This window comes from Scyliorhinus torazame, chromosome 17 (assembly GCF_047496885.1).
Source record: "Scyliorhinus torazame isolate Kashiwa2021f chromosome 17, sScyTor2.1, whole genome shotgun sequence".
Lineage (NCBI taxonomy): Eukaryota > Metazoa > Chordata > Chondrichthyes > Carcharhiniformes > Scyliorhinidae > Scyliorhinus > Scyliorhinus torazame.
This window is the reverse complement of record NC_092723.1, coordinates 42,493,030-42,505,987: the sequence shown is the minus strand read 5'-3', so window position 1 is coordinate 42,505,987 and position 12,958 is coordinate 42,493,030. Positions and strand designations below refer to the sequence as shown.

The window sequence follows — 12,958 nt, the reverse complement described above, 5'->3', positions numbered from 1 at the left end:
GTCTGCAGATATTTTCTGCATTTCTTTTTCTTTGTTTTGGGATTAACTAATTCTTAACTGGCTCCTGCAGAGGTACAGGCTGGTCTGATCTGAGAAAAATACGTTATATTGTGTCCTTGGCGCCTCTGGTATAATTGGAGTTGGGGGAGGTATGCTTTGGTGCACACCTGAACAAGGTGCAAAAATCTCCGATATTTCCTTTGGCTGTTTGAGCAATTGCTGCACGTGGAGGTGTGTGCCAATTTTTCATGTTTTCATGGCTTTATCCTCTTCTCCCCATTCTCTAGTTTATCCGTCTGCCGTTTTTCTGGTGTAATCAGAGGAACCAAGTTTAATGATTAAGGTGAACCAATTGTGTTGGTGTCCTCCTGTCTTTTTCTGTATTCATGCACACAAAGCATTTTTTTGTGCTTGTACCGGTTTGAGGGTGTGTTGCATTATTTGTAAAATTGGAAAATCTATAATGAAAAAAATCTAATTTTAAAAAGTGGACATTGTCAGTTTGGCAGGAGACGGATCTGGAGGGCAAGAGAAAAAGGAGGAACAGACAACAATCTTTTTGTTCAATGGTGAGCTTGCCTTCCATCAAGCTCTCCAGGATTGCCACAAGGCAATGACAGTACATTGATTAGTCCTACCCCACCTTTAACAGTGTTACATTGCAGCTATCAATAACCTTTTTAAACAAATACTAGGCAAACAGAAACCTATTCGCACACTCCTCTGACCTATGACTTGCTGAGACGGAGTCGCAACTCCTCTCAGCTACTCTGCAAGGTGGAGCTATGACTAATTTCCAGTCAGTTCCTCCTTGTGGGTCTGTTGTAGATTAACAATGTTTCACACAGGAAAATCTCCATAATGAATGTGGTCGCTGCAACGTTTTGGTGGCAAACAATCCCCTTTATTGACTTTGTCTAAAAAAAAACTGGTGCTTTACAAAAGTCATGCATGACACTAGTAAAACAACTAACATTTAAAGATATATGCTTTAAATAGTGAGATGCATTATTTAGAAAACAAAAAAAATTAAATGGTTTAAAAAAACCTTGTGTAAGGGCCATTCCTGTTGATTCCCTTATTTCCTGTATCTTTTACTTTGTCAATATTATTTTTAGTCCATAGATATTTAAAGGACATATACCTTTAAGTCGAGCAGAGGAAGTGAGGAACTTAAAAGGTACAAAATAATACACTGTGCTCTGAAGATTTAGAACAGAAGAACTCAGACTTTCTGGCACAGAGGTTGGAGGGATTTGGTTTGATCGGTTGGTTGGTAGGCATAGATTTGCCAAGGACCATACCCTGTCTGGCAACAGACAGTGATTGGGTTCAGCCAGGTGGGGGGTTTCAGAGGATTCAGGAAGGAGAAAGGTCATGGACACTGGGAGAAGCTGTGAGTTTCTCTCTCTTTCCAAAATGCTTCCTGTCTGTTTTTCTGAATCTGCAGAAGAGTCTCACGATCCTGATGAATCTACAGTGAAAACCATTACAGACTGAAAGCAAGGACCTCATCCAACTGAAAGCCGAGACCAGAAGTATTTAACTGGAAGATGTCCATCTAAAACAGAGACTTTTATCCTTTTACTTTAGCATTACTTTTTGGTCACACTCCTCTTTTCTGTGTTTGTGCGTAAATAGAGGGTGGGGCAAGGTTCGTAATTTAATAGTTAACCAGTTGTATCTGTTCAAGTGGAGCTGGAATTGACCACGTCTGAGCCCAGAGTGTCGTAGCAGTTCTACCTCATTGAGCAATATACTTGAATGGTATGTACAAAAGAACATTTAAATAGTGAGCATCTCATCACATTTTCAGTAATGAGAATTGGGAGATTGAAATTCTGAATCATTATAATGTATATTCTTCAAGTAGCATACCGTAAAGTTCTGTTGTAATTCTCCGCTGTGCATACATTGTAAAGCCTTCATTGAGCCAGAAGTCTCCCCAGTTGGCATTTGTGACCAGATTCCCAAACCAGCTGTGAGAAATCTCATGGATGATGACATCAGCCAGTGATCGATCTCCTGCCAGCAGACACGGAGTGACAAATGTAAGGCAGGGATTTTCCATCCCACCAAATGGGAAAGATGGAGGCATGAAGAGGAGGTCATACCTTAGAATATTACAAGAAACTCAGGGTTACCAAGGTTTTCCTTAAAATATGCCATCCCACCTGCATACTCAGTCTTTTTACACTAGATCATTACTCAATACAGGGGTACTGCCTTCCTCCTCACTCATTATGACATATGGCACTAATCACCAAAAATTAGTTCTGAAGGCGGCGACAGTTAATGTGGTAGGTTGTTGGAATGATCCAGTCTCAAAACATATAAACTATGCAAGAACTGATGCAATTAATAAGGGCAGAGCTATATACTGTGGGCTGCAACCAACAGTCTTGGTGAAGATACAGCACTCTGATTTGCTTCTTTTTATCGGTTTGTCTATTCAACAAGACATGCACGTTTTTAAAAAACCTTGTGATCTCTTGCTAAATCAAGCTTAATGACAGTGCTGGTGGGATCGCTGTCCTGTCAGTACTGATTCACTCACAGTTTACTTTCTCGGCTAACAGAAAGAAACAAAAAAAGTTGGAAACACTCAGCAGGTCAGGCAGCACCCATGGACAGAAAAACAGAGTTGACATTTCAGATTGTTTACCTTTCATCCGGACTCATTATTTTAGTTTCTATCTCACCACAGATACTGGCCAGCTTGCTGAGTGTTCCCAGCACTTTTGTTTTTATTTCAGAATTCTGCTTTTACTTTCTGTACTGCATTGTGCAGTTTTGCCCTCTGGAACCCAATTGTCAGTTCAGCTCCACCCTTGATTTTGAAAATAACTCATCAACTTTCAAAAGTTTTGAAAAAATAACAAACACTTAGTCTAACTGGTCAGACAAGAGCAATTCCCATAAGTTAGCCCAGTACAGTAGCAAAAACAATGAACTCACTTCGCAATAAAACAATTCCCTCGGCAACAATTAATTTCGTAACTGCAAAGACGTGCAATCTTATGGGTGTGCCGTTGAAGAATGTGCACATACCCTGCTAAGAGTTTTATCTTCCTCTAAACAGGTTTTTATTTTAATTTGACTGCCAGGCTTTAAACAGCACAACAGCAATCGAGCTGAGAGCCCTGTGCAATCAGTTGCAATCCAACGAGTAGCAGAGAAACACATGCATGTCACCACAGACTTGTACTCTCACCGGTACCAGTTGACGTACAATGAACATATAGAATCAGTATTAAGAAAGAAACTTATTGTCAAAACATGCATTTATATGCAGTTTATCATGTTCTCACGACTTTCAAAGCAGACAGTAAACAACTGAATAATTTCAACATGCAAATATACCAGTCAGGCCATCAGGAAATCTCTCAAATTTTGTCCAATTCATGCCATGGGATCTTTGACATCCAGCTACCTAACATCTTGTTAGAAAGATTGTGCCCCTGTCAGTGCAGCTTCCCCACAGTACTCCATTGAAGGGATAACCTAGATTGCAAGCTTAAATCCATAACAGGGAATAAATCCGGAATTTTCAAAGGAAGCTGAGTTACACGGACGTTATGAATTTTGTAAGAACCCTGAAAGTGAACGGAGATTTATTTTTGGAGAAGAAATTTTAACAAACCCAATATCTTGTCAAACAAATAGACTTACTACCTCAAAGTTCCCATTCCTTTCATTTTTCTTTGCAGCACTGCATTCCAATTCAGTCGATCCATGGTCAATGACTGAAATCCTAATCATTAACTGCCGTCATAAAAATGAAATATTGGAGTAACCAGTTTATAAATTACTACATCATATTCTTTGTCAAAAGTGGAGTGGAGGCTGTTAGGTATGGCTAATATGAACACAAAAGTAAATAAAAGCAAAGTACTGTAGATGCTGGAAATCTGAAATGAAAACAGAAAATGCTGGAAATACTCAGCTGGTATGGCAGCATCTGTGGAAAGAGAAATAGTTAATGTTTCAGGTCCGTATGACCCTTCGACAAAGTGCATATACGAAATGAACAGACAGCAGAATTAATCTCTCAACATATATTAATATATCAACACATGTAGCATACATTGTTCCCATATGGCGCAGTAAATGCAAGACAAGCAAATTGTTCTTCAGAACAAGATGCTAAATCATTAATTAATGAACAATGTCATAGAAAATGACAGATCACAGAATGATTTTTAAACTGATAATAGAAGTTTCAGAGTGGTTAGCACTGCTGGCTCAGCACCAGGGACTCGTGTTCAATTTCGCCCACGAGTGACTGTGTGGAATTTGCACGTTCTCCCTGTGTCTGCGCGAATTTCCTCCGGGTGCCCCGGTTCCCACAAGTAATTTGGAACATTCTGAATTCTCCCTCTATATACCCGAACAGGTGCCGGAATGTAGCAACTAGGGGCTTTTCACTGTAACTTTGTTGCAGTGTTAATGTAAGCCTACCTGTGACAATAAAGATGATTTTTTTTAAAAAACTGTCTTATTATTCTATGGTAAATATATCCAAAGTCCAAGCTGTCAAGACAGACTGCAGGAGGAGTCAATAAGAACTTTATGAAAAGTACATAATAATACAAGAAAATGTAATTGTTTAATAGAATCATTATGAGTTGTATGATGAATGCTACAGAGCACTTTTTAAAAGAAAAGACATAAAGGGGAAACAGAAAATGAAAGACAGGACAACGCAATTGGAAGAGTTATAGTTGAAGGGTTTTTGAGAGATAAGAAAAGGACAAACTTGGCGGCAAGGTGGTGCAGTGGTTAGCACTGCTGCCTCACAGCGGCGAGGACCCGGGTTCGATCCCGGCACCAAGCCATTGTCCATTTGGAGTTTGCACATTCTCCCCTTGCTTGCGTGGGTCTCATCCCTACAACCCAAAAGATGTGCAGGCTAGGTGGATTGACGATGCAAATTCCCTTTATTTGGATTTTTAATTAAAGAAAAGGACGATCAAGGAGAAGGCACGGGAGAGAGTACATGCAAGAGAGAGACAGAAAAATGCATTAGGAAATGGTGAAATTAATAAGTCTGTATATGCACACAAGAGTCAATATACAAGCAGCTTGTAACTTGGCAAATTTGCAAAGATTTGGAGGAGGAAGGTATGCTCATACAGAGAGAAAGACGGCAGCTTGCCTTAATGAGTTAATTTCAGTTAAAAAATATTATTTTTCTTGTGTATCTCAGTTGATTCAATAACAGTCTGTGACAAGTGCAGAGAAATAGTTCAAAACCAAGTTTTGAAAATATTGTAACTAGTCGAAATACAAGCTTGTATTGTTCTTAGTCAAGGTCAGATTATAAATTTGCAGCTTGGCGGTGACAAAAGTTAAATGTTAACTAACCTTTTAGGATCCAGACTGCAAATGTATACAGCCAGTAAGTTCGATGCCAATGTGAGTGATGGTAAGCACCACTATTCAGAAGTCACAATTCAAAACTTGCAAGCCAATAGGTGCAAGGGGGGGGGGGGGGGCAGTATCAGGCCGTGCAGGTATTGAACACAAAAGTAAATAAAAGCAAAGTACTGCAGATGCTGGAACTTACTGCCGCACATGTTGCTCGTTCTCTTCATCTTTGTTCTCTTTCTATTGTTTTATTCCTTATGTTTCTTTTGTTTGCATTTTTGAAGTATACTAACCAAGTTTTTGCAATAAAACTCTCGCATGACCACTGGACTCTAGTCTCTTATTTGAAAATGACTTTATTGGTTAATGAGACGTGGCTATCGCTGGTTGGCCAGCATTTGTTGCCCACCCCTGACGGCATTGCTGTGGGTCTGGAGTAACATGTAGGCCAGACCAGATAAGAATGACAGATTTCCTTCCCTAAAAGGACATTAGTTAACCAGATGGGTTTTTACAACAATCAACAATGATTTTATAGTCGTCATTAGACTTAATTCCAGATTTTTAAAATTTAATTCAAATTCCACCATTTGCGCTGGTGGGATTTGAACCCATGGCCCCAGAGCATTACCCTGGGTCTCTGGAATACTAGTCCAGTGACGATACCACTACGCCACTGCCTCCCTTATTGAAAATAAGAGGTCCTACACAAGCAATTTGTTTACATGGAAAATGCGATTATACAATGTTTGCGCAGGAAATTCCAAAATTATAATATAATAATCTTTATTGTCACAAGTAGGCTTACATTAACACCGCAATGAAGTTACTGTGAAAAGCCCCTAGTCGCCACATTCTGGCACCTGTACGGGTACACGGAGGGAGAATTCAGAATGTCCAATTCACCTAACAGTACGTCTCTCAGGACTTGTGGGAGGAAACCGGAGCACCCAGAGGAATCTCAGACACGGGGTGAACGTGCAGACTCCGCACAGATAGTGACCCAAGCCGGAATAGAACATGGGATCCTGGTGCTGTGATTCAACAGTGCTAACCACTGTGTTACTTTGCTGCCCATTCAATTTTAAATGTTGAAATAAAAGCATGTGAAGCAAGGTGTATGGGCAGGACAAGTTTGTTTTACCAAAACAGATAGCAGAAAGACAGATTTACCTTCCCCACACATATGGCCCGAACAGCTTCTCACCAGCATTCAAGAACTCTTCAACTACACCATCATATTCCTCTTTAGCAGCGTCTAACAGACAGGGTTCAGTCCAGACACGACTCCTGTTCCAGAAATAAGATCACTCTCTTAATGCTCATCAGTAAGAATGGAACAATGAAAACCAAGCACTTTCGTTGATATAATTTCCCTACTCAATGACAGACATTATAATTCTTAAGAAAGTAAACCTTATTTAGCATAGCCAGCTTAATATCATTTCCCCAGGAGACAGAACTAAAGGCAACCAGATCCTATTATTACCTCTCTTTTATCACATACTGTGGCGATTTTCTGAGAACATTCATTGAATGTTCAGGTTGTTTCCACTGGTGGGTGAAAGCAGAACTAGGGGGGGGGGCAATGCCTCAAAATAAGGGGAAGTAGATTTAGGACTGAGTTTAGGAGGAACTTCTTCACCAAAGGGTTGTGAATCTATGGAATTCCTTGCCCAGTGAAGCAGTTGAGGCTCCTTCATTAAATGTTTTTAAGATAACGATAGATAGTTTTTTGAAGAATAAATGGATTAAGGGTTATGGTGTTCGGGCCGGAAAGAAGAGCTGAGTCCATAAAAGATCAGCCATGATCTCATTGAATGGTGGAGCAGGCTTGAGGGGCCAGATGGCCTACTCCTGCTCCTAGTTCTTATGTTCTTATTGAAGCTTAAATGTGCAGGTTAACCTGAAGTAATGGTACTTGTTATTTAGTTGTGATCTGTCTGTCATATTACAAAGTCAAAACGTGAGGTCCATTGTGGAAATGGTTCAAATAATAACCAGGGAGGGGACCATCATACCAACTGAAAGAGTTCAACAAATGCTTTAAAGCATCTTCAGAAAAAGAAAAAGTAAAAGATGCGAGCAAAAGTGGAACAGAATACATGAATGAAAAAGGACGTATGAAAGACTATGAGCAAGGAGGAAGGAAAAGGCAAGACAGAAAGAAGCACGAGAGAAAGAATCAAACATACTCCGGTTTCTACAAAGACTTAATTCCTACTGTTGCAGTGTAGAATTAAGCAGGAAGAATGGATTTCGCAGAGAAAAGGATACTTATGCAAAGAGAAAAAAAAATGTCTGCCTTAGACAACAATTTCCCACTCACAATTAGCTCCGAGGCTTTGCATTTACACACAGAACACACCTCGGCCATATTAGAGAAAACAGCCTTCACTGTCTCTATGATTTGATATCGGCTGATTTGTTTTCTTTAATTTGTTTATGAAATGTGAGCATCGCTAACAAGGCAAGCAATTGTTGTCTATCTCTAATTGCCCCAGAGAAAGCAGTGGTAACCGGCACCCTGAACTGCTGCAATCCGTGTAGAAACACCTGCAATGCTGTTTGGGAGAGAGGTGCAAGTTTCTGACCCAGTGCAAGTGAGTAAACAGCAATATATTTCCAAGTCAGGATGGTGTGGCTTGGAGGGGAACTTGTTGATGGTGGTATTCCCCTAAATGTTGCCATCCCTTGAAGCCTGTGCTAGATCTTGACAGCACTTGAATAGTTCGGAGGGTAGCACATTGGTTAACCCTGCTGTTTCACAGCGCCAGGGATTCAGGTTCAATTAGGTCCCGATGCTTGGGCAGCATAATCAAAGACCCCTCCCACCCGGCTTACTCACTCTTCCAACTTCTTCCATCGGGCTGGAGATACAGAAGTCAGAGAACACGCACGAACAGGCTCAGAAACAGCTTCTTCCCCGCTGTTAGCAGACTCCTAAATGACCCTCTGATGGACTGACCTCATTAACGCTACACCCTGTATGCGTCATCTAATGCCGGTATACCTTGCGTTGCCCTATTATGTATTTTCTTTTGTTCCCTTTTCATCCCATGTACTTAATAATCTGTTGAGCTTCTCTCAGAAAAATACTTTTCACTGTACCTACGTACACGTGACAATAAACAAATCCAATCCAATCCCACCCTTGGGTGAGTGTGGAGTTTGCACCTTCTCCCAGTGTCTTGGTAGGATTCCGCTGGGTTCTCTGGCTTCCTCCCATATTCCAAATATGTGCAGGTTAGGTGGATTTGCCATGCTAAATTTCCCCTTAGCGTCTCAAGATGTGCAGGTTAGGTGGGGTTACACAGGGTTATTATGGGGGAGTGGGGGGGGGGGGGGTGCTGGTGCAGGCTTGATGGACCAATGGCATCCTTCTTCACTGCAATGATTCTAAGAGCATTGCTTGCTAAAATGTCAGTGTTTATTGGAACTTTTCAACTCACCACTGGAATATTAGCCAGACTTCTGGTGCACTATTTGATCAATCAGTGCAAAGATTCCCCATGTCAAAACAGAAATATTTTGCTACTTTGCCCATGAAGAACAGGAAAGCTACACAAGCCTTCCACAAAGTGCAGAGCCTTGATGGCAAGTGCTTGACCATTGATAACCGTATAAGCAACCCTGCAGCAGATACGAATCAAAGATTTTCTTAACCAATGTATAAGTTGCACAATCACAAACAGAACCGGAAGTAGAAAGTATAGTTTCTCTACAGTAACAGCCCTCTTTTTAAAAAATAAAAAAAGTAAAACAGCCCTCTTTTTCCTACACGGACGATGTAACAATATGCTCTAATCACCATGATTTTTACTATCAAAGCTTTTGATTTCCTGCCATCTGTAACATTCAAGCATCCCTTTTGGCAATAAATCTAATATGTGTTTTACAGAAGCTGCAATCAGTTTATTGACCTGCTCAATGTCCATTCTTCACTGTTGCTAACCTTTGATCAGAGTGTAGTGTGTCCCTAGTCTCATTTTCTTTGTAAGTGCCACATATGCAAATAGAATGCTTTGACACTGCACTATATCTCATTTTATGGTGGGCTCAGTGCTGGTACAAACATCACATAACACTTTAGCCAATCATACTAATACTTTTCCCCAGTCTAGTGAGCACTTCAAAGACCTATAGACGTTGGTGACACTTACTAAGCCAAGTAATGACTTCTTCCTGTAAAGATGAAAAGTTCCCTTAGACCGAAAATTCCCTCCAGCTTTCACCCCAGAAAAATGAACTGCAGTCCTTAAAGAGCTCCTGCACTCCTCATTCCCCAGCCACCTGCTACCATAACAGCCCCTGTGCACGTGGAAAATGCAGAGGCACTGCTATTTCTGAAGACATCTGCAGTCTGCCCCAAATGCATGTTCCCCAACTAGAGAATCAGTCCGATAGTTGTCTCATCGTACCTGAAAAACATCCTACCGAAAAACTTTTTTTAAAAATCAATGGGAATTGAGCGATGTTAAAGTGGCAAACTGACAAAAACAGGACAAATCAGTTCTTTTAACCTCAAACCACTTTGAAGTAGGTAGACAAAGATGTACAGGTTAGTGTAAGGGCCCTTCCTGTCGATCCCCCTATTCTTTTACTTTGAGGTTATCACTTTTGATCCATGGATATTTAATGGATATATACCTTTAAGTCGAGCAGAAAGAAGGAAACTCAAAAGTTGCAACATAGTACACAGTGCTCTGAAGATTTAGATTTTTAAACAGAAGAACTCAGACTTCCTGGCACCCGAAAGATTGGAGGGATTCGGTTTGGCTGGTACATAGGAACTAGGAACAGAAGTAGGCAATTCAACCCTTCGAGCCTGCTCCACCATTCAATCAGATCACAGCTGATCTCTTCCTGGTCTCAAAGCCATCTCACTGCCTGTTCCCCACATCCCTTTGAACCCTTTTTTCAAAATCAGAAATATATCGATCTCCCTCTTGAAACCATTTAATGATTCAGACTCCACGCACTATGGGGCATAGAGTTCCATAAATTCAACACCCTCTGTGAGAAGTAGCGCCTCCTCATCTCAGTTTTAAATCTACCGCCTCTCAGCCGACATCCGTGACCTCGTGTTCTAGATTGCCCGACAAGGGGAAACATTTGGTCTACATCTACTTTATCATCAATCCCTTTTAGCATTTTATATACCCAGATGAGATCCCTCATCCTTCTAAACTCCAGCGAGTATAAGCCCAACTGTTTAATCTCTCCTCATACACCTTTCAATTCTGGAATCAATTTGGTGAACCTCCTCTGAACTGCTTCCAATGCTACCACATCCTTCCTTAAATAAGGAGACCAAAACTGGACACAATACTCCAGATATGGTCTCACCAACACTCTAACACCCTATACAACTGCAACAATACTTCTTTACTTTTATACTCCAGTCCTTTTGCAATAAACACTAACATTCCATTTGCCTTTCTGATTACATTTTGTACCTGCAATTCATGAACAAATATACCCAGATCCCGCTGCCAGACGCATTTTGAATCTGCTTTCCATTTAAATAATAATTTGCCTGACTAGTTTTTTGGCCAAAATGGATAACCTCACACTTATCCACATTAAACTCCATCTGCCAAATTTTGGCCCAATCTCCTAGTGTATCTATATTGGTATCTCCTCTTCACTGCCTGCTTTCCCACTTATTTTTGTATTGTTATGTTACACTCTGTCCCTGCTTGCAGATCATTTATATAGATTTTAAACTGTTGAGATACGTGGACTAAACTCTGCGGACCCCTCTAGTTACAGTTCGCAAGCCAGAGAAGGACCCATTTAACCCGATCCTCTGCTTTCTGTCAGTCAGCCAATCCTCAATCCAATCTAGTATTCTACCTCCAACCACCTGCAATCTCACCTTCTGGATCAATCTTTTATGCGGCACCTTCTGGAAGTCTAGATATACTACATCCACAGGTTCCCCATTATCCACCTTACTGGTTACATCCTCAAAGAACTCAAGCAAGTTTGTCAAGCATTACATACCCCTCATAAAGCCATGTTGACAATGGTGGATGGATCTGTTGTCTTTTGAAATGTTCAGTCATCTCCTCCTTAATTGATTCCAGCAACTTCACCACAGGTCAGGCTAACCGGTCGATAGTTTCGTACTTTTTAACCTCTCTCTCTTTTTATAGGGAAGTTATATTAGCATGTTTCTAATCCACCGGAACCTTCCAGAATCCAGGGAACTTTGAAATATCATAACCAATACATCCAGCATCTCTGCTGCCACTCCTTTAATATCCCAAGGTTCAGGCCATCATGTCCTGGAGACTTATCTGCCTTTAGTCCCATTAGTTTATTCAATACCTTCTACCTAATGATGGTTATTACACTAAGTTCCTCTGCATTAACTGCAATTCTTGCAAAATTATTATTCCCTACCGTGAAGACAGAAGCAAAATATTGGTTCAGTGCCTCCGTCATCTCAGTGTTCCCTATAATTACCTCACCAGTATTGTCCAATTAAGGGCCAACATTTATTTTAGCTATTCTCTTCCTCTTTATATGCTTATAGAAGTAGCCAATGGATTGACTCAGGACCGTATCCTGCCCGAGACCAGACTCTTTTAGGTTTAGCCAGGTGGGGTTTTTCAGAGGACCCAGGAAGGAGAATGGTCCTGAATGCTGGGAGAAGAAGCTGTGAGTTGCTCTCTCTCTTTCTCCAAAAAATGCTTTCTGCCTGCTGTTTCTGCAGAGAAGTCTTCATGAATCTACAGTGAAAACCATTACAGACTGAAAACTAGAACACCCATCTGAAGGCCTAGACGAAAATAATCTAACTAGAAGATGCCCATTTGAAACTGAGACTTTTATCCTTTTACTTTTAACGATATTCTTTTACAGCCCTCTTTCCACACGGTGTTCGTCTGTCTTGTGTGCATGTATAGGGGGTGGGTGGGTTTAGGAATTAGATAATAGTTAACCAGTTGTATTTGCTGCTTATTTAATTAAAGTTACTGTTATTAATAAAAGAATTGTGTAAATTTACCAACCAGGTGACTGTATTTATAAGGCAGCCAAAGACCAAAGACTTCGGGTATTTAAAAAAAAATTAATAGTTAATTTCAATTGTGTTGTGACTCCGGGGCTGGAATTGACCATGCACTAGTCCAGGGTGTCGTGACATTGGGTGGATTGGTCATGCTAAATTGCTCCTTAGTGTAAAGATGTGTAGATTAGCCAAAGGGGTTATCGGGATAGAGCGGGGAATGGGCTTGGTGGAGTGCTCTTTCAGAGGACCGGTGCACTCGATGGGCTGAATAGCTATCTTCTGCACTGTAGGGATTCAATGATAAAGAGAAAGAACTCACCTCGGTCCAACCTCTGCAGATACAATGTCACCAACAGCTAAAGCGACAAGGTATGAAGGAATTGGATGATGCATTTTGAAGTGGAATATGTTTTGCTTTTGATCATGTTCCCATTTAGTTGCACTCATAACTGCTGTAAATCCTTCAGGAACCTAAAAAGACAAGTAACAATAAAAATTCCACACTAATTTGTCCAAGAATTAGTAAAAATAATTAGTTTATTTCCGTATTGAAACAAAAATCATGGA

General features: G+C 40.6%; 1 protein-coding gene across 2 annotated transcripts in view; it reads right to left on the bottom strand.

Annotated features, from left to right (window-relative positions):
• The window catches only part of rnpep (arginyl aminopeptidase (aminopeptidase B)), a 46,884-nt gene that overhangs the window by 19,254 nt on the left and 14,672 nt on the right, over positions 1-12,958 (bottom strand). For both annotated transcript variants that reach the window (XM_072480361.1, XM_072480362.1), the window contains 3 exons: positions 12,711-12,862; positions 6,544-6,660; positions 1,879-2,114 (listed from right to left, as the gene is read on the bottom strand). In XM_072480361.1, coding sequence (XP_072336462.1) covers positions 1,879-2,114; positions 6,544-6,660; positions 12,711-12,862 — 505 coding nt within the window. The remainder of the gene's footprint in view (positions 1-1,878; positions 2,115-6,543; positions 6,661-12,710; positions 12,863-12,958) is intronic.